Source organism: Xiphophorus couchianus, chromosome 3 (genome assembly GCF_001444195.1).
Source record: "Xiphophorus couchianus chromosome 3, X_couchianus-1.0, whole genome shotgun sequence".
Classification (NCBI taxonomy): Eukaryota; Metazoa; Chordata; class Actinopteri; order Cyprinodontiformes; family Poeciliidae; genus Xiphophorus; species Xiphophorus couchianus.
In genome coordinates this window covers 8,168,235-8,190,752 of record NC_040230.1, presented here as the reverse complement: position 1 = coordinate 8,190,752, position 22,518 = coordinate 8,168,235, and the positions used below count along the sequence as shown (strand labels likewise).

Sequence of the window (22,518 nt, the reverse complement as noted above, 5' to 3'; positions counted from 1 at the left end):
TTTAAAGAAAAGCCTGTATTTTAATGTCTTTGTATATAAAACTGTTTAAAAATGTGTGATCTGCTTTTACTTTTCTCTTTACATTGCATTTTATTTATGCTTTTAGAAAATAAGTACATTATACACAACTTTAAAAAAAAAAAGAAATACTCATTTTCAGCTTTACATTACTGTTAACAAACTAGTCCCTCATTTTTAACAACATAGCAACATACAGTAGTTTCACATCCATTGAAAAGAATTGAAAATACCACAAACTATCCAATAGTTTTGTACTATTTTACAACACAGTGGGGCTATAAGCATTTGGCATGCAAGGAAAAACACTGATTATGGTGTAGATAAATAGAAGAAATTAATGCACTTTTATAAAAAGTGATTTTAATAAATGGGATTATGCATAAATTACAGTTATATATAGACTATAATTATTTATGGGTCAAATGAATAGTAGAAAAAATTTAATGAAAAAACCCAGAAGCTGTCTCTTCAGTCTTCACTGGAGCCGCTGTAATACAGACTGCTACAGGAGATGCCTGCTGCCCACAGCCATCAGCATCTACATCTCACTGGAGAACATAAGAGTTACATTTTATGTCCTCCTACGATTAATAAAATATTTTTGTGTATGACATGTAAAGATGATTTGACTCAATGAAATCCACACTGAATGTGCAGGGTTTTGTTGCACTTACATAAAATAACATTTAATTTTTTGCCAAATTAATAGTGAAAGTTAATTTCTGCTGGCATATCCTGTGTGAGAAGGATATAACTTTTTATTTTTGCTCTTTGGAAATTATTTTATGATCGAGTTATATATGTAGTTTCCCATAATTCATCACAAATAGCTATGATCTGTGACGTTGTTTGGCATCCCCGTGTTGGGAGGAGATAGGAAGAAAGTGCTTGCCATCCTGAGCTTAGGGACAGGGCTCACGTTTTGAAAGGTAAATATGTATGTTGTTGTCATTTCCTTGTACCAGCTAAACTTTGCCATTGGTGTGTCGTCTTGTCGTTTTAACATCATTTAACCATTTATCTGCACAGCACGGTCGGTACGAGATGTCAACTGTCGACATTAGCGATGCTAGCTAATACTTTAGCTTAGCCGTGAGCTAAAGAGTTGCTGCCTAGCACATCTATGTCTGATGTGAAATATGTAGTTGACACAGCTTGCGCAATGCTAACATACTAGCATCTATTAATTGACTTTTAACTCCCGAGTTATCGAGAAAATTAGAATCTTGTTTGTTTATAATGGAGTTATTACACGTGGAAAACGCACAAATGCGCTAAATTGAGTAATAAAACGGAGGAACGCTGTAAATAAATTGAGATATCAGGTTTGTCTTAGCTACTTATAGAGTTTGCTAACTAACGGTGTTTGGCTAACAACCTTAGTTCTGACATTTGGAGAAATCAAGGAAATTGCATTGTCAAACTTTTGAACAGTTGTGGCTGCTGGTGAGATTTCCAAATGTTTATGTTTAGCTAACATTTTACTCGTTTGCTTGCGAAAATAGTTGATGCTACTTGTCATGAGAAATGGACATCGAAACGAAGGTTCAAAGTAATTGCATTTTGGGGATTGTAATGAGGTTTAGTACACTGTAAATCATTTTTAGTTGTGTCCAGTCCCTGTTTGAATTGTTACCCAACTGGCTCTAGAAAGTTCTAGACTTTGATTTGACTGTCTACGTTTCTGTAAAATCAGCTAAACTCACTCTAGAGATGCTGTAGGGAAAAATGCATTTGCCTCCTTACAGATTTCTCCTGTTTCTCCAACGTTTCATTTCTTAAAAGAAAGTGTATTATTACACAACAATATCACGAGAGTGCACAGTGCTTTGGGTATTACAGCTAGAAACTACAGCTCCAAATTTAGGTGTTGTGATGGACTCAGTCCTGAACTTTCATTGACCTATATACAAAGTCAACCTCAGCTGGAGAAAACTTCTAGGATTAAAAGAATAATGTCTCAATAAGATCTTGAGAAACTCATGCATGTGTTTATCTTTAGTAAATTGCTTACAGCTACAGTGTCTTCACAGGACTGCCTAAAAAATCAGACAAGCTGCAGTTGATCCACAGCGCTGCTGCTTACGCTCTCACTAAAACTATTAAAAAGGAGAACAAGTTTTAAAGTCATTACACTGGCTCATTGTAGCTCAGAGAAAAGATTTCAAAATACTTTAGTTTGTTTATAAACCACGGGATGAAACAGAACCAAACACGGAAAAGCAGCATTCAGTTTTTATGCTCCACTTATCTGGAAGAAACTTCCAGAAATCTGCAAAAAAAATGCCAGTGCTCTGAGTTACTTTAATCAAGGCTAAAAATTCAGTTGTTTAGAGTTGCATTTGGCTGTTTTGTTTATACTTCTAACTGAAATGTCATTCATTATAATCTGTGGCTGAAAAGTTGGGCTGCAACATTTTACCTGTGACCCAACCACTGTGCATTGATCCACTATGTGCGGTGGTATAATTGCAATTATTGACAGAATGAATTCTACTTCTCAGCAGAAATCTAGGTAGAGAATCTCTATCCATCACATCCTGACCTTAAGCTCCAGCATATTTTTTTTGTGACGCTGTTGAACAACAATCCGAGGCATAGCAGCAAGTTAACTTCTGGATGGCTCAAAAATAATAAATATGAATAATAATGATAGTAAAAATAATATTTTGGAGAAGCCTCTCAAGAATCTTGATGAAATTGATCTAAACGTAAGCAATTCTGTAGGGAAGAGTGTTCCAAAATTTGCAATTTCTAATCTATTGCAAGTTATTGCAAACAGTTAATAACAGACAATTACTAGGTTAGTGGGGGGATTTATAATTTTTCTTTCTACATAATTTGGTTTGGATAGCATTTTTACCCATAATAAATTATCATAATTTGAAGTCTATTTTTTTTATTATCTTTGTCTGATTTTGACATTTGCTATATGATCCAAAAGATTTGAGTGTGACTCAAAACTAAAGCAGAAAAATACAAGGACACAAACTTTTTCACACCCCAGTGTTTCCACCAGCGAGCTTCTGCCTCCTGCTACTTGAATTGCAATTATTTAATCGGCTCCTCTGTCTCCTCCAAAACAACTTCTATGTTTACTGTTTCAGGTTTCAAGTATTTCCAATGGTAAAGATGAAAGGTATTTTTGTCTCAAAGCCAAATGTTCTCTCTCACTGTTTTTAGTAGTGAAATTGTCATATTTAGCTGTAACAAATGTGATATTTTGATCATTTAGAAGGGCTATTACAAGTGCTATGTGTTTTGTCTGGGTTTTAATGATTCTGGTGTCCTTTCAAGTTCTTTTAATGCTCTTTTGGATAATATATTTTTTCATAGAACAACATTTTTTCATATCAATTTTGAATATGTTGGTTTTCTTCATTTTTTTCCATCTTTGCCTGATTTTGATCAAATTCCTCCTTCAATAGGATTTCATTGTATTTTGTACAAATGGTGCAAAATATTTTAACAATATTTCAGAACAGGACTACAGGAAGGACACAACACTAAATAGCATCCTTGAAGTTGCCTTAGTGCATCCTCTTTCTTAGACAGAACACATATTGTGGGGTTTTGTTCAGTAAGATGACAACAGTGCTTTCTGTGAACTTGGATGTGAAAAATGCTTCATCTGTTCAGGCTGAGACTTTACCTTGGCAGGTTAACTTGGCAAGAATTTTATATGCAAATCTGGATGTGATGAACAGATTTTGTGTCAAAGGATGTTCTCAGTACCAGAATTGTCTTCCTGAAACATGAGGATCACCCTTTTTTTTTTTTTAATGAGATGAACTATGTTTTATTAGATATGTTTCAGATATTGTGTGTTTTAAAAAATGATTCGATCTGAAAGAACTTTTAAAGAACATCTTAAAAATGCTGAGCTCAGGTTTCCTGGTTGAGGTTAAGATGGGTAAAAAATACAAAACTTAACAAAGAGCCAAAAATATTGTGTAATTTCTGCTCCTCAATATAACTTGAGACCTATCAATTGCTGGGCTGAAAAATCACAAAAACATCTACATCTCCAATGATTTTTTTAATATATGTTGCCATGAAATGGTTAGCAGCATTAAATAAATGATCAAACGTTTTTCCTGGACAGAATAACAATTATATTTGTAATTTTCTTTTAAAGGTTCTTTAACTTGGAATGGAGAATATTATGTGGTCAAACTAAAAGATTTTCAGCTTGCATTCGTATTCCAAACAAAGTTTTACAGGCAAGTCATAAAATTATATTATTTATTTGCAATTTTGAAAAGAAACCAAATCTTTTGTGAACTAACTAAGCATATGTTTATGTATCAACTTTCTTGATGTATGCCCTACAGGTGACACCATCAATTAACAGATTATTTGGCTGATTTTAAATAGTTGTACTCATCTTCATGCAAATCAAACACTGTTTGAGAGTCATATCAAACATGAACAGTCATCTCTGACTATGTTGTTATGTGTTCTTGGTATCATTACATTTTCATTGAAAATTCCTAAAATAGCACACATGGAGCATTTTCTAGACATTGGCATACAAGTAACATACTCCGTCAATGCCTTCAGCCTTGATGATAATTACACACTTGGTTTTATTTAATGAAAAGTCACTCTGATTAAATCCAATATTTTTTTTAATTATGTTATGGTCTCGCCTTTTCTTATAGTAACTTATCATCTAATCAAGGCCAAATATAATTAAAGCTGCAAGCAGCCTCGGGCGGCCCTCGCAGCAAGCGCCGCTCCGGCCTATTGGCCACCGCGGGGGTTCCGGCCACCGCAGAAGCTCTCGCTCGGTTTCCAGAGCCGCAGCCCGCTCCCCACCGCGGAAGCTCCGCCGCAGTTTCCGGCACCGCCGCCCGCCAGCCGCCGCAGGAGCTGTCGCGCATTTTCCCCGCCCGTCCACCGGGCCACACGCGTGAATGCGTTCGGCGGCGCTCCCCGACGACTGTCAAAAAATCTGGCGCAGATCGGTCGATGCGTCGAGGAGATACAGCCGATGTATTAACTTAGGGGGCGCAGTGGAGTCAAATTACATTTCAAACCCGTCGGGCTCTTTAGAGGTGAACAAAGGTCATACATATCCAGTTTGGCGCCAATCGGATGATCTATGCCTGAATAAGAGCCAAACGTATGCATATAGCGAGGGACTGATATTCGCCATTTGGCCACGCCCACACGGTTCAGCCAGCAGCGAGCATTGACAGAGTTTATCATCCGAATCATCTTGATTCGGTCAAGAGAGCCATAAACGGAGCTTTCCAAGTAAAAAAACGGCACTTCCTGTTCTGAGGGGGCGGGGCTTAGATGACGTCATAATATGATGACATAGGGTCGTCAAGGATCCCACCAGGGTCACTCGTGCAAAGTTTGGTTCAGAAGCTATCGACCGTTCACAGTAAAATACAAGACTTCCTGTTGTCAGAGGGCGTGGCCTACGTGATGTCATCATTTGACCATTGGATATTATTCTACACAAGAGGATGATCAATAACTCAAACTTTGGTGTCTCTGTGAGTTTTTGTGTTAGAATTACAAATTATTTAATTTTTTCCTCTTTAATTCAACATTGAACTGTCATTCCGTAGGGCAATGCTGCCCTCTGGTGTCGAATTACTGAAATAATGAAACTATTTCAGTGGCCAGCAGAGAGCAGCATTGCCCTACAAACGACAAACATGGACTGTTTATTATGTAATTACACAGAAGATCTCTCTAATTCATTCTGAGGGGGCGGGGCTTAGATGACGTCATAATATGATGACATAGCATTGTCAGGCATCACACCAGGATGAGTCAGGCCAAGTTTGGTGCAGCTCGGTCGAAACGTGGAATCTAGAAGCAAACGTATGGCATCGGCGTTACAGGTCACTTCGCCACGCCGCCACACCCAGCTGCTTCATCGCAGCCGGTCAGGGCTTGCATCCACAACACACCAACATGTCTTCTGTCTCTGGACACAGTTTCATGTTGATTAGGTCAAAGGGCTAAGATAGCGACCGTTCACAGTAAAACATGACACTTCCTGTTCTCAGGGGGCGTGGCTTAAGCGATGTCATCATTTCACCACAGGGTATTTTAGGACACCTATTGATGATCAATCACTGATCGTTTGGTGTCTCTGTGAGTTTCTGTGCAGGATATATAAGAGTTTCGTGTTTCATGGCGAGTAGGTGAACTTTGACCCCTGGTAATCCCCCTTCAGCAAGCTCATACAGTCACCAATTTGATAACTTTAAATCAGACATGCCTTGTGATCAGACTGACCGAGTTTGAAGCCGATCAATCGAAATCCCTAGGAGGAGTTCGATCAAATGCAAAGGCTGTAAACGGCCACAACAGGGCCCAAAATGGACCTTCAATCCAAAATGGCCGACTTCCTGTTGGGTTTAGAGCATGGCTCCAAGAGACTTTTTTGTACGTCCTGACAAGATACACATGTGTACCAAGTTTTGTAATTCTAAGTTAAAGCATGGCTTGGGGCTGATTTTTTAAAATATTCTAGGGGGCAGTATAGAGAAATTAGGCCACGCCCACCAAATATCGCTATGGATTCCTGTTGGCGGGTGGATAAGGATCCATCCTAGTGAGTTTGGAGCAGGTCACCCCGAAACTGTGGAATTCAGAGCCAAACGAAATTCGACGGCGTTCGCAACGCCGCCACGCCCACCTGCTTCATCGCAGCCAGTCGGGGTTGGAATCCACAACACACCAACATGTTTTCTGTCTCTGGACACAGTTTCATGTTGATTAGGTCAAAGGGCTAAGATAGCGACCGTTCACAGTAAAACATTACACTTCCTGCTCTCAGGGGGCGTGGCCTACGTAAAAAAAAAATTTCACTGCAGAGTATTATAGGACACCCGATGACGATCAATCACTGAAAGTTTGGTCCCTCTATGTGCTTTTGTATAGGAAATATAAGAGGTTTTTGTTTCATTGCGTGTAGGTGAACTTTGACCCCTGGTAACCCCCCTTCAACATGCTCCAAAACTCACCAATTTGATAACTTTAAATCAGACATGCCTTATGATCAGACTGACCGAGTTTGAAGCCGATCAATCAAAATCCCTAGGAGGAGTTCGATCAAATACGAAGGCTGTAAACATCAAAATCGAGGTAAAAAATGGACCTTCAATACAAAATGGCCGACTTCCTGCGATACTTGCACTATGACATTACTTGTAAATTCTGAGCGTCTTAGTGAGCTCTACAACTGTACCGAATTTCAAGTCTCTACGATGAAGTAAGTGAATAGCAATGGGTCTGTTGAAAATTGCTAGTTGCCGGCGTTGAGCAATTTTTTTTGCGATTTTTGCGGCGACCTTAAAATTCAAAATTTTTAAACCGCCTAGTCGCTTCCGCCAAGTTTGGTGAGTTTTTGAATATGATAAAGCCCCCAAAAAGGCACACGAAGAGGGGGGCAGAATAATAATAAAACAGTACAGATACAATAGGCCTTCGCAGCGCTTTGCTGCTCGGGCCTAATTATCTCTCATTTTTCAGGTAACACATTCAACCACTGTACGGTCCTTCTTGCAAAGGAAGGCAAGGCGACAGGGACCATGAGTGAGAATGGCCCTCGAACAGAGGCGCCGATGTACTTCAAGGTGGAGGTGGACCAGCTGGAGCGGGAAGACGAAGAAGAGGACGACAAGATCCACTATGACAAAGACGACGACCTGATCGCCGAGCCGTCATCCTCGTCTGGGCGCGTCTATGACCGCACCACCGTGCTCATCGAGCGAGACCCCATCCGCCTCGACGAGGAAGGCGAAGAGGAGGGGCATTGTGGAGGCGATGAAGATGGAGTCACTTTTTTAACTGAAGGGGAGGGTGATGCGGACGAGGAGGAGGAATCTCTGGTCTTCATGGCCGACCCCGACGGGATGTCTCAGGGTTATGTGCACCACACGATTTCTCCTGATCAAATCCAGTTCACCATAAACCCAGGCTCCACGCCGATGCCTCGCAACATAGAGGGCGCTACGCTCACTTTGCACTCTGAGTGCCCAGAGACCAAGCAGAGAGAGGTAAGATGATACACATGTATGTTCTATAATGTAAAGGATGTATCGCTGTTGTTTCCAGACAAACCTGTGTGTGATATGTTTGCTAGGGTAGGGTCTCTCATTGATTATTGTTAAAGTAGGACATGGCTTTAGTTGTTTTTTGCTGAAGTAATGGTTTTCTTTGTTTGCATGAGATCTGTCAGCACTTGTGGCTAATTGGTCCACTAGAAAGGCTTAAAGATTTTTCTGACAAGTTTAATTCAATTCCAAACAAAAAAAAAAGCATGTTGTGAACTGGAAGTGTTCCCCACTTAATTTTATTATACGTATAACATAGCAGGTGGGATGAGTACATACAAGGCTGTTTTTGTTCTCCTGGAGTTTGTAATGCAATTTCTCAAAGAAGGGTTTGAAGCAAACAGGAAGACAGAAACTAACCTGGTTGCTCATTTACTCTGTAAATCTCCCCATGGTTTTGGCACGTATCTCTAAGGAAATGACTCAGAGACATAAAAACATTATATAAGTCTAATTAACAAACTACAAGCTGCAATACTTGTAGTGGGAATACTCTAACAATAGCTTAAGCAGGTGCACTGTCCTCATCCTCTCAGGTATTTATTAAGTCCAGATAAGATCCCCGTACATTTTAGGTCTGGATTTGGTTGAAAACAAAATTAAGGAGATCTTACTTGTAGTCTCACCTTTTAATCATCCAAGCAGGCTGAATATAAAATCTCAGTTACTTGTAGTCTTAATGTGACCAATTTTATTTTCAGCTATCTCTTAAATGAGTAATTATTGCACCTGTGTTTTATGTACTGTTAAGTTAAGAAGTTTGTTAGAGAATATTCGTGAACAAACAGTGTGGTGAAAATCAAGGAACACGACAGACAGATTGGGGAGTTTGAAGTAAGATTAGGTTACAAGATGATGTCCTGAGTTTTGCACTACTCAGAAAACATTTCAGTGAATCATGTGAAGATAAAGAGTGTAGCTCAAAGAGCCAACTGTAGAAAAAAAAAATTACATTTAAGGTAAAAAAAAAATAAAAAAGAACTTTGTAAATATGTTTTACCAATATTTACAGATTTACCCATACCCAGATTTACAGAGTAAAAGGGCAACCAGAAAGTCATCAAGTGGCTTAGTTTTAACGTCACCTTGTTCAGATTCTCTTAAATAGAAATCACCTTTATTGCTGTCCATTTATTAATTGCTTAATAAATAATCAACAGATCAGTCTTGCACTGTGTTGATGTTAAGTTGACCAGAAATGCAGATCTTTTCACATGTTGATGTTACATGTATATGTATATTTTTTTAGCTGCATATGCAGATCTTTTGCCACAATGGCCAAGGAATGCTGTTATTGCATTTTAGGCAACAAAATGTTTATTTTCTTATTTAAAAAACATTGTTTTTGCATTTTAATGTACTTCTAATATTGTATAAAAAGGTTTAAACGATTCCATAAAAAATCTGGACAATGTGCCACTTTTTCTTTTTTCTTTTTCCGAGTAATCGTCTGAATAATCAACATAACAATCAATTAGTAAAATAATCTTTAGTTGAAGCCTTAATATGGTGGAGTCTGTGATGTGTGGTTTTGTGCACTTTAGGCTTGATTGAAACAATATTATAAATCTGTTTATCTGCCTGATTATTTAATTTTATAACCTCAAAACTAACAAAGGGTGTACTTTCTTTTCCCTATAACTCTGTGTTCCGGACAAGTTGCCTTGGCATTGTGAGTTTCTCATTTGACACATTACACATTTAGTAACCTCTCTTGTCCTGCTTTTGTGGTAATTGTTCTGTAGTTACGTTTTAGCTCTTTAAATAAGATTGAGAACGAAAATGAAACGAGATGATGTCAGTTTTCTGTCAGGGAGCCCATGTGTAATGTAAACGTTCTTTTCCTGGCTTTGTGTTCACAACAGGGTAGTTTTGTTTTTCTGAACGGTGAATAGAGTGCTGTTATTCACGCGGCCCTGGGGTAGTTGTATGAGACTGCCGCGCTGCACTGGTCATTGGTGCTGTGAAACAATATTGAATGGATGTGTTGCATAGGAGGTTGGTCATCTTTGCTGTCCTTTCCGCTCAACCACTTTGAACACTGGCATGTGGCTGAATCATTCAGCTCAAGTCCCCTCTGAAAGGTCGCACTGTCACAGATTGTCACTTCCTATATAATGGTCTGGTATTTTTGAGATGAGTCAACAAACTGTTTACAGTTTTTTTCTTTTATTTTTTGTTCAGTGAAGTTTAAAAATGAGTCACAGACTCTTTCTTGGGCAGTTATTTCAGTAAGCTTGAATATTGTGCCTTTTTTTCTCTTTTTTGCTTCAGGTAAAACGCTATCAGTGCACATTTGAAGGGTGCACTCGGACCTACAGCACAGCAGGAAACCTGCGGACACACCAGAAAACACACCGGGGCGAGTACACTTTTGTGTGCAATCAGCAGGGCTGCGGAAAGGCCTTTCTCACCTCTTACAGTCTCAAAATCCACGTCCGCGTTCACACGAAGGAGAAACCTTTCGAGTGTGACGTGCAGGGCTGTGAAAAGGCCTTCAACACGCTATACAGGTGAGCTTACACCCTTCTTTAGTACTTTAGTGCCAGGTTTAGTCTTCCTGCTGCTGTTTGTTCATTGCTTTTTTGTTTGCAACTCATTACATTTAAAGGCCAAACCAGTCATCGTGCAAGAATAACTGCACTATGTTTTTGTATACATCCCTAATCCAGAATTGCATACAATTTTTATTTCCTTTTAAATAAATATAAAGGTTTGAGAAATATGATATGATATCCAAGATTTTATAATATAATAAATATATCATATTATATAATATAGTAAATGTATCATAGGTTAAATGTATTTGCAGTGTCTTGGAAAAATAGTCACACCCCTTGAACTTTACCACATTTTACTTATGTAACAATAAGAAACTTTAATAACTTTTATTGAAATGTTCTTGAATAAATTATCAGCACAAAGTGGCTGATAATTGTGAAGTGGAACATTATACTTGTTTGTTTATTTTTTTTGCAAGTAAAAATCTGAAAAGAACATATTTGTACTCCCTTCCCCCCTTACTCTGATATGCAGCCTTACTTACTGCCTTCAGAAGTCGTCTATTTAATAAACAGTCCACCTGTGTGTTTTAATTCATTACAAATGAATTAAATAAGTTTGTCTGCCATATCCATCAAAGTTATTAGAAAAATAGGCTTGAAATATTTCACTGTATGTAATGACTATATAAGATGTGAGTTTCTGAAATGATTGGAAAAAAATAGAGACCTATTTTTCACAGTACAGTGAACCCTTGCTATAACACGGTTCAACTTTCACGGCCTTTCTGCTTCGCAGAGTTTTTGTGCGTTTTTTTTTTTTTCACAGTGCCTTGTGTTTTGTGTCCTGATTGGCTAAACAGTCTCCGCGCTTCTTTTCTACCTGTGTGCCAATAACGTTACGGTATTTAAATATACAGCTTGGCAAATTTTGGCAAATATTTTTGCCCAGAAGAAAAAAGAGCGACAACAACTACCGATAACAATATTCTTCTCTTGAAAAAACACACCTGCACCTCAGGCTTCAGAAGAAAAAGACACTAGAGAGCAGAGTCAGGCCGCAGCGTCATAGTCACAGGAACAGTGAAATACACGAGTCACAATTTCGCCTACTGTACTTTGTATTGATGATTACAATGATTATTTTACTGTAGTTATTTGTAAGAAAGCGTTCTATTTGTCAAAAAAAATGCTTAGGCCTGAAAACAGGTTTTGTTCTTTGGTTTCAATGTAGAATATTTAATTATGCTGTATAATAATTGTAAAAAAATAAAGGTAACTACTTCACGGATTTCGCCTATCACAGGTTCTTTTTGGAACGCAACCCCCACGAAAAACGAGGGTTCACTGTATTCCAATAGTTGGAGATGTACATCTCATCTCACACCATAGCCGCCTGGCTTCTCCAGATGCTGTAGCATAAATGCCTTGTTCTTGATGGCAATGTGTTGTCAGCATCTCTTATGTGTCAGAGGCTGTTACCCCAGGGAACCATCTCGTGCAACACTTGGATGGATTCCCCCCTTAATGACATTCATTTCCTCTGTCTTCTCCTATTGCCACCCAGATGCTGTAACACTGCAGTCAGTGGGTGTGGACTGATGCTTTTCTTGTTTGCCAAATTTGAACTATTGTAAAAAAAAAAATGTAATATGTGAAAATAACTGTTTTTGGGTAGAAAACAAATACTGGATAAAACTGATGTTTTTGCCTCATTTATTTTCTGTAGGTCTGCCATTGAAGAGGTGTAATAAGTCAAACTTGATTGTTTTCGCAGGCTAAAAGCTCACCAGAGACTTCACACAGGCAAAACATTCAACTGCGAATCGGAGGGATGCACAAAGTACTTTACCACACTCAGTGACCTGAGGAAGCACATTCGTACTCACACTGGGGAGAAGCCATTTCGGTGAGAATCTCCATTAAAACCACAGTTTTATTTCTTTTCTGTCTACAACTTTGGGAACTGAAGCTTTAATAGACACCCGAAGGCAGTAGAGATAGGATGCATCACTGTTCGCTGGTGTCACAAACTGTTTTTAATGAACGTTTTTGATGTTTACACATGGGCAACATGGGCTTGGGTTTATTCTGGATGAATAATCAATAGTTTATTTTAAGGTGCTGAGTCATTCTCTGTTATTCCTTACAGGTGTGATCATGATGGATGTGGGAAAGCCTTTGCTGCAAGTCATCATCTCAAAACACACGTACGAACACACACAGGTACATATTTGTTTCCAAACTTTGGACGTCTCAGGAATCTCCAATGACTCCATCAAGTGGAAACTGAAAGAGTAAACTATGATTGTAAATGTAACAACACAGGACAGTCCAGTGGTGGAATATATAAACCTGAACACATCATCCCCACAATGAAACATGGGGGTCCCAACATTATATTATGGAAATTGTTTTAAATAGCAGAGACAGGGAAGTTGTTCAAGATAACAGGAAGATGACTGGTACTAAATAAAGGACAATCCTGGAAAAAAAACTGCTAGAGGTTTCATCTAAAACTTTAAGAATTCAGTCAGATCTGCAATGGAATAACTGAAAAAATGTTTAAAGCATAGGGATTATTTTGCAAGGCACTGTGTATTCTTTACAACCTACTGAGCACATAATTAGACCCTTTGTCTTGTTCAAACGTTTTTCTTTTTAGGCGAGAAGCCTTTCAACTGTCCCAGTGATGGCTGTGAAAAGACGTTTAGCACTCAGTACAGTCTGAAGAGTCACATCCGGGGCCACGACAAAGGACAGCCGTTCACTGTCACCCTCACACACCCACACTTTGAAGTGAGTCATTCCACGGCAGCATCTTGGAATATGAAACACTTGTTTGCAGTTTGTTGTGCAGGGCAAATGTGAATCTAGCTGGGCTCTGTTTGAAATCATTGTGTGTGTGCTTATGAGCTGTAAATATGGAGTTAATTTATTTTCAAATATAAAGAATTTCACAAGCGAAGCTTTATTACTTAATGGGATGTATTTTAGGGGTTAAATAAAACCTTTTTTGAATCATTAATTTTTTCATTATACCACTTTTAATTTGATTTATTATTTCCAGCTGTTGTACCACTCTTATAAATAAAGCTACTTACACAATGCAGTCCCCTCAAAGTCCTCAGTCACCCAGCGCTTATTCAGATTCAGATTTTTATCTTAACATCTCTCACTTTGACAGTATTTTGTCATGGTCACTAAAAAAGAATTAGAAACTGTAAGCCCTTCTGCTGGTTCCAGAAAGGGGAAAGAAATGTTTGTTCATATGTCTGATAGTAGGGGGAAAATAATGTTGTTGAGGCGGTTGGCTGATTTTGAAAATAGAAAAGAAGTGAACAAGAAGACCCAGATTTATGAATGATTTATCGTACTTAAAAGTCCCACTGTTATTGCAACACCATTCTAATTGAGTTTTTGTCTCTCAAAAACGTTTTCTGATGTAAAATGTAAATTTTGACATTATTATGTAAGAGAGTATGTGGTTTAAAACAGATTTTGTTTTTTCATTGACCCATTATTCCTTAATTATAGGATGCAAATCACTCACTGTGCCTCAGTGACTTAAGTCTCATCTCTACTGACTCAGAGCTACGAGAGAACATCAATAATGTAAGTGGATCTGTTGTCTCATCTTTGTTGAATGCAGTTTGGATTAATATGGAGGATCTGTCAAAATAATCACAAATTAGTGGCTGTATTACAGAGCCAGGTAATTGGATACCTTAGATTTTCTCCTATTAATTACTGATTTATTTACTGATTGATATTATATGTACATGCAAGCGCATCTCAAACTAGAATTGTTTTATTTCAGTATTTGAATTATAAACTTTAATATTTTTTGAATATTTAGCTTATAGGTAAATAAATCTAAAAAATCAGTTTAAATAACTTGAATATTACTTATAATATTCAATTCAATAATAAGGACATTGCTAAAGAAGCTGGCTCTTCACAGAGCTATGTTTGTTTGCTCTTGAACCAGAGACGTCAGCATCTTATGCTGACAAATTATTGATGTCGAGTGGTCCAAAGTCATCTGTTCAGATGAAAGTAAATTTAGTTTCATTTAGATATCAAGGTCTGATGTTGAGTATTTAAATCATACGCTGTACAGAACATAGATATACCTTTGATGAAAATTACATTTTTATTTCAATGGAGTTTATTGGTCTTAAAATCTTCAAATTTTCTGAGAAACCAAATATTGGGTTTTCATTAGCTGTAAATGATAAATATTACAATGAGCAAGAATGAAGACTTGTGATGACTGTAAGAGTCTGATTTTTTTTATTTGATTACTATGCGAAAAAACACTTTTGAATGACCCTCTTAATTTGTTGAGATGCTTCTGGATCTGTTTTACAGGCTCAAAACCTGGACCTCAACAACGTGACTCCTATAAAAATCTTTGAATTCATGTTCCAGAGTCCTGAAAATAGCATCAGCCAAGATGACCCACATCCCACCAGTAAGATCTCAGAATCAAAAATGTGTGTTTAAAAGTGTAACAAACATAGATGTCATGGCTGAGTTTTTTTTTTTCTTCCTTAGAGAATTTAGGTGAAACCTTCTGCATAGAGACCTCTACCCAACCAGGCGTGACTGATGTTTCGTCTGTAATCTCGTTCTCTGTCAATCCTACCTCCTCATCATCCTGCTCCAACAACGCTGCTGTCCTGGAGGCCTCTTCTCAACATATTCAAAACTCCTCCCCTCAGGCACACAGTCCTGTCCCTGTGACTGCTAGTGTCAGCTCCACACAGAACCCTCCTTTCATGCAGCAAAGTGGGGCTCAGCAGATTTCAGATGTGCCTCCGGCTCCTGTCCAAGCACCAAACCATGTCACCTCTCAACACTATGTGGCACTGCCACCTACATTCCTCCAGTCAGAAAGTGCTACTCAGACTTCTCCTCTACCACAGCCCATCTCTGCTCCAGCTCTGACCTCCGCAGCTCCAGTTTCTGCAGCCTCCACAGCTGATGGACTTTCAGCTGCACCTCAACCTGTGCCTTTGGCCAACAGTTCTGTCACCAACACCGGCTCCAGCCAGGCTACGGCTCCTGCCACCATCACCATAGCGTCGACCCCAAACGTGCTCCAGCCCAGCCTCGTCATGTCAGATCAGAACCTCCAATGGATCCTGAGCAGTGCTGCAAACAGCCAGCAGAACCCCGAGCAAGCAGTGAGTACTGCACACACCCAGGGTTAACATAACAAATGTCACTTTTTTTGCTGAATCTTTTTTGAGAGTAATGTAGCAGTCATTGAGGATTAGCTTCCACAGAGACGTTGCCTGCTCAGCATCTCTAAGTCTTTGGGAATTTTTTATTATGACACTCATTTACCTTGGACCAGTTCTGGGTGATATGGGCTAAAAATAAAATCAGTTTTATTTTATTTTTTTTATACCAGACTCGATTTTTGATTTTAACTTTTTCTTTAAATTGCTTTCTTATCTTATAGAGAAATTACAAATGACAAAAAAATTTTTCAAAAAGTGGCTTTTATCATCGCCTCTGAAAGTTGTACAACAAAGTATTAGGGCCAGGATACAACTTTTTTGTGTAATTGTTTATTATGAAAATGTAGTTATATAATGAACAGAACAAAGTTAATTTTTAGCAGAATCCTTAAACTTGCAAGAAAAAGTTTTTTTAAAGTGGAATAAAACTTATAGTTACTGAGATCTGGCCTAGTTCATGTGGGTTTTTTCTTCAAATTAGACTCGCTTGTTTGCGCAGTTGTTTCAAAGTTCTCCTACTGGTGATAATTTGATGCTGATGTGTTAAAATTTAAATAACATATCTGTACAACCAATACCAAATTATAACTTTACAAGATGCTCAACATTCTTCATTTAATGTTTTAGGTTTTTGTTACAAAGTTCTCATAAAATTGCTGTTTTATTCTCCTAATATTACAAACTTATTCTCATATTATTTTGGCAATGTCCCATGATCCTATTCTTGTAATATGACTTTACTCTCATAATTAAAAAAATAGATAAATAAACCTTAGCCTGGCCCTAATAATATGTCATAATATGTCGTAGAGTTGACTTGAAAATAAATAGAAGATTTTTAAACAATATTGCAACCCTGGGTCTGCTGACATTACTCTGAAAGATAAAAACACAAATAGTGCATGATGAAAAAAATCTAAATTTTCCAAAAATTAAATCTTGAAAAACCCTGTTTTGATGTTTAACAGTCTCACCAAGGAGCTCCAAAAGTGGAAAAGGTCTTCTTTACTACAGCCATACCAGTTGGAGGAACTGCTGGTAAGCCTTTTTATGTGTTCTGTATATTTTTGGGCATCTGCTAAAAATAATATTAAATCAAGAATGTGTTTTGTGATCCAGTAGCGAATGTGTCAATCTGATACTAAGTAAAAAATAGGGTCAGTATTGCTGTTATTGATACAAATATTGATACTTACTATTTACATATCAAACTTCTGACCTTCAGGCATTTTGTGTTTTTTCCTTTGGATTATTTTGTTAAAACCTAGAACTGAATTTAGATAACTTTTACATGTGTCCACAAAATACTTTAATAACATACAGTATGTATATGACAGATATATAAAAATGAAACACATTTGTATGCATTGTTTTCCAAATTAAGTGACAAATGTTTACCAAACTCTTTGTATGATAGAGTTGAGAAACTACAATTCAAATCTAAAAATATTTCAAGAGGGAATCTGAAATTTATGTATCGATCTTATCAAGTTAGGATTGAATCAATACTTATACCAACACGGTATCAATATTTAGGATGAATCTACCCACCTCTATCTTTTATACTGGATCAATTAAATAGTCAGTCAACGTATTGATTCTGTGGGCCACCAAGATGCTGTCTTGATAGTTTTGAATAATAGAAATGTGGTTTATGTGGACCTATTTTATGTAGTTTTGCTTTGAGTTCTATAAATTGGTGACCGTAAGATAGCAAATTAAAAAGGCTGATTTAGAGTTTTACTTTTTAATGGAGTTGCCAAAATGAATTTTTAAATGACTCCCTAAGGTACTGAGTTTGTAAATCGTTTGTTTATATTAGCAGCCTGAGTTGGAGCCGTTTCTTTTTCAGGTAACTCTGTCCAGCAGATTGGCCTCAGCCTGCCTGTCATCATCATCAAACAGGAGGAGTCCTGCCAGTGCCAGTGTGCCTGCAGGTACTCTGTGAAAGACAAGACTGCAAAGAGTGCCTCCTCCGTCATTTCAGCCCCTTCACAGCAGCAAACTGTAGAGCCCACTCCCCAGCTGTCATCTGAGCCTCCACCACACTCAACCACTTCATCTTCGTCTTGCTGCCTTCCCAAGTCTTCCTCCAAGGTGGGTGAGCCAAGACCAGAAGCCCCCACCTCTTCCTCTTCCTCCTCCTCCACTGCAGCTCAGAGTTTCTCCCCTATAGTGAGCAACACTGCCACCCACCCACCCACATCAGACGGGCTAGCCAATATGGACGTATCAGACTTCCTGTCCATGCAGAGTCCCGAGACAGCCGCTAACATCGAAGCTCTGCTGCTGGTTGCGGATGACTTCAACATGACCACTGACAGCGGTCCTTAGGAGAATTTCCACCCACAGCTCCAATAATTCTTCCAGCAGATGCCTCGTCCTTCACCCTGTATAGTTTGTGCATGTACAACCCTCTGTCTGTGCAGTGCATTCTGTTCTGTATGGCACTGTGTGGCATATATACAAACCTGTACAAACTAGGAGTACGTTTTCGATTTCTGCAGTAGTTGCAGTTAGTTTGCTCACAGAGATTTAGCAGCCTTTAGGCAAATCAATTCTGACAAGAAGCAGTTAATCCTTTGTGGAAAGCATTGCCTGTATATATTAATCCTATTGATATCTACTCATGAACTGATGAAATGTTGTCAAAGCACTGATAATATAAAAAGGTTGTGTAACTGAGCAGAAAGAAAACAAATATTTCTATATCTTTGTACTGTACTGTAGGCCGTATCAAACGCTTCAAACTGGTATGCAACTGACCAGAATGCACTGTATATTGGAGGAATTTGCTCTTACTTTAATCATGTTTGATTTAAAGCATCATATAGCTCATATGAAGTGGTTTCTTTAGCATTCTTATTGGAAAATTTATGTAATCAGAAAAATGTGATTACTGATTGAGAAGAACCTATGATTAGTTCTGCCTGTCTTTTAAACGGCATTAAGTCAATTTGTAAGTTGCCTCTAACTTAAACTAACTTAACTTTTTGTATGTTAATTTATTTAAATGCTTGATTCTTTTAATATACAGGTAAAATTCTACTTTATTAGAGTAGAAAATTAATCTAATTTATTTCAATCAGGTTGCTTTTAAGTTGAATTTTATTTTATTTTTTCCTTATTTGGTTACTGACATGCTTAACGAATTTTGCTGAAAGCAAGTTTGTGAAAAGATTAACCTCTAGTTTAATGCACAGTAAAGCAAACTGTTGTCAAGGATCTCCAAGATATGACCACACTTAGTTTGCAACTACTGTCACCATCCCATTTTTTCAGGGCCGTGACCCTCTCAGGGATGCATCAAGTCATAACCGATCCCTGTTCCCTGAGTTCGTTAGACGTGTTTCTTTTTCTCAGAAGACTCACACTTGCAGTAGCCCTATGTTTTGCTGCACTCTTCCCTGTTTTTTGCACACTTTCTTGTAAAAAGAATAATTTCACAGCTTGCTAGCTGAGGCGACACCACTACAGACTTTTTTGTATACAACTGCTGTAAAGTAGCATTTAAAAGCTGGTGTCTGGAAACTGTAGATGGAGTACATTTTAGTGTAAGCTTCTTTGAGAACCTTGTAGATTACAGGATTTGTATTTTTGTATAGAATTTTGAGCTCAGAGTTTGAACCTAATCTATCCTGCATCTTTACATTCCCCACCCAGTACCCCAATCACATTTATGTAGAGCAGTTTAGAGTTTTTGCTGTGTTTAGTTGAATTGTTCTATAACCAACTGGGCTTCTGTACAGTCACCATTTGTATCAAAAAATGTAACTTATAGCCTTTTGGTAAGAGTATAATTTAATAATAAGTATTGTTTCACATGGGACACAATGCAATGATGACAGAACCAAGGCATTATTTCTAGCAGGTTTTGATATGGAAGCTCCTTGGCTTAACAAACCATTCTACAAACCTCTTTGCCTTGATCATCTTTCCTTCAACATGTCAAAATATTGATTTTCATCTCTTGCATGGATCACTTTGGCCAAAACAGGAAAAGTTTCTTCACAACGTCTAGTTTTTGTTTTCTACAATGGATGTTTGGAAGAATGTAATGAATTGCTATATGATGGAACAGAAAGCTGACTTTTAATTCATGGTCATATTTAAAATGTGAAAATCTGGCAGTTTTTGGCCATTTTACATCAATTAAGAGCATCTTTGAGTGGCACAATAATCAGGATATGTTGTCTTGAGTCAGTAAACTCAATGCTGGACTCATTTAAATGTAGTACTGAAAACGTTAAGCCACCCCTTTTTTGTATTTTTGTAAAAGCAGAACACATTCTTGTAACCATGCTTAAGGACTCAAGCAAAGGTTTTTCAAAAGTTGCCTTTTCACTGTTTTCAAGCTGGCCCTAGTGCCTAATCATTTTGGTGATCAGAACTGCTTGAAAATTAAATTACAGATCCAACATAGTTGTCAAAAATGTTAAATTATAACAGGTGTGTAAAGAAGATGTATTGGTTCAAAGCTCTTTGGAAGTAACTTTTAAAAATTTAAATGTTTTGGCTTTCAAACAACTTTGTCCCCTAGTATTGGTTCATTAAAAGGTGCCTACTTTCACAAATTATACTTTAGTCGAGCGCTGAATAAGAATCTGCTTCTACCTTAAGCATATTAAGTGTAGTTGGCTCAAACCCAAAGCAACATTTCTCCCCAGCATGCTAAACAGTTCTTTAAGGCCTGAACAGAAGTAAACTCTTTTAAAGCAATATACAAATAATGTGTGGCTTACATTTTTTTAATATTGTACTGCAGTGTTCAGAATCCCACTGATATAGTGCTTGAAATCACTCCCTGCATTTGAAAATGTCTGAAAAAAAATCTGACACACTAAAAACTACTGCAAGAAAGCCAAGCACCCATTACTTTTATTTTTACATGTACTGTCAATTTATAGTACAAAACTATGCAATTTAAGGTGGCATTTGGAATTTAAATACTGACTCAAGACTTCTTTTTGCCTTCTACATGATTTGCATATACAGTTCTTAGGCAAAAACTGAGTTTTCTGCAGACTTGTGCATATTGACATGAAGAGTGTGAATATGGACTTTAGAGTGTATTTCAGGTACAGTGCCCATATATTTTGCAGTTGTCTTTGATTTATTAAATAAATTGATTTATTTTAAGAGGTCTTTAGAGAAGAATTCTGTTTTAAGAATTAGTCAAACATACAGCTTTCTCTTCTTCGGTCCTCTGTGAATTTTGTCAACGTATCCGTTTGACTACATACTTTGTCAGCTTTTATCCTACAAACTAAAGCTTAATGCTGCCAATATTTACATTAGCGATAGTTTCACAGCCCAGGTTTGTTTAACAGCTACATGAGGAATTGGTTTATATGTTGACATTTGGAAGCAGAATGCTGGGTGTAAAATGTTTCATTTTGTTCCCCCACAAATGACCAGTTTAACATAGGAAACCATATGCTTCCAAAGGAATGTCATACACCCAAAGAGAGAACTTACAGATATGTATTTTTTAAAGAATGTATAATGTGAAAATGTTTGCTTTTGCTTGTTTCGTACAAAGTGATAAATACCTATGACTTGAGAGCAATATAGTACTAATAAAACCTTATTCATGTCACATTACATATTCAGTGTGCTTTGACTGTTGCTCGACACCCAACAGGATTGACAGCTTTTATTCAGTTACATTTCATGGGGACGTTTTGGGAAGTGGCTCTCCAGGTTCTGGCTGTGACTTTAAGTATACATCCGGTAGAGATTTGTCCTGCAGAAAAAGCAGCATTAGTAGACGTTATGCAAGAAAGACATTGGGGGCAAAAAATAAATAAATACTCACCAGTAAGACCTTCAGTGCTTTCAAGTCATCCAAGACAGTGTTACACATATTTATTCTGTCTGTCAGGGCAGCCATCCTGGTAGAAATTTCACCGACTTCCTGCGGCATTGAGATAGATTTTGTTTGTGTATATGGAAAGCATTATTTTTGGGTTATAAAGCACCTGCAAGCTATAATCATAACTAAACACTTGGACTCCAGAACGGCTGTTTTAAAGTTAAACCCATTTATGTACCTTCACCTCCTGAAACAGTTTGGACAGATAGCTCTTAATGTTGGAACTGACCTGGTGCACCAAGTCCAGGAGATCAGCAGCATCCTCTAAGACACCTGCTAAAGTAAACATAATTACAATGACAAACTACTTACTGTTTTTAATTTTGTTTATCGAAGAAAACTGATTTTACCTGTGTCCGAATCCATGGCCGTACATATAGCTCACTGGCCTAGTCCGTCGGTATTTATTAAAGCAGTTACAGGTGCTTTACATTTTCCTAATTGGTCTACCGCGTGATGACGTAATGCCTAAACGTGAAACAATCCAATAAACGCAAAAATAAATAGCTAATATAAGTATTTGTTTTCTAGTAATATTACTTAATAATACATTTAAGTAATCATATTTCATAAATTACTGAACTGCATATTGTGGGTCGGTCAGTGGGTGGGGAAAGTACTAGTACATGATCGGTCAATCTACTACGCGCAGGTTAATGTTAGGGTCTGTTTAAGAAAGAAAAATGGAGGACTATATATTAAAAGAAATACTGGTACATTTTTACAGATATATAAAATGTGTTTTTCATGTAAGGTTTCCGCATTTAGTTAATTGTTTTAGT

At 37.6% G+C, this 22,518-nt stretch overlaps 1 protein-coding gene across 2 annotated transcripts; it reads left to right on the top strand.

Annotated features, from left to right (window-relative positions):
* Positions 1 to 860: 860 nt before the first annotated feature.
* Positions 861 to 21,462, top strand: mtf1 (metal-regulatory transcription factor 1). 2 transcript variants are annotated; one of them, XM_028012913.1, is made up of 12 exons: positions 866 to 950; positions 4,160 to 4,244; positions 7,525 to 8,051; positions 10,383 to 10,621; positions 12,387 to 12,518; positions 12,762 to 12,835; positions 13,275 to 13,408; positions 14,147 to 14,224; positions 14,984 to 15,086; positions 15,170 to 15,801; positions 16,830 to 16,899; positions 17,714 to 21,462. In XM_028012913.1, exons 3-12 carry the CDS (start codon positions 7,584 to 7,586, stop codon positions 18,193 to 18,195), a joined length of 2,412 nt encoding a protein of 803 aa, XP_027868714.1. In that variant the 5' UTR covers positions 866 to 950; positions 4,160 to 4,244; positions 7,525 to 7,583; the 3' UTR covers positions 18,196 to 21,462. The 2 variants fall into 2 exon arrangements, with proteins under 2 accessions (XP_027868712.1, XP_027868714.1); XM_028012911.1 differs by lacking the exon at positions 4,160 to 4,244 and having other exon boundaries at positions 861 to 950.
* The last annotated feature ends 1,056 nt before the right edge of the window (positions 21,463 to 22,518 follow it).

Excerpts from the sequence above, each read along its gene's own strand:
- mtf1 (XM_028012911.1), top strand. The coding sequence starts at position 7,584 with ATGAGTGAGAATGGCCCTCGAACAGAGGCGCCGATGTACTTCAAGGTG. Across the intron at positions 8,052-10,382 it reads CAGAGACCAAGCAGAGAGAG|GTAAAACGCTATCAGTGCAC; the intron begins GTAAGATGATAC and ends TTTTTGCTTCAG. Across the intron at positions 12,836-13,274 it reads ACACGTACGAACACACACAG|GCGAGAAGCCTTTCAACTGT; the intron begins GTACATATTTGT and ends TTTTCTTTTTAG.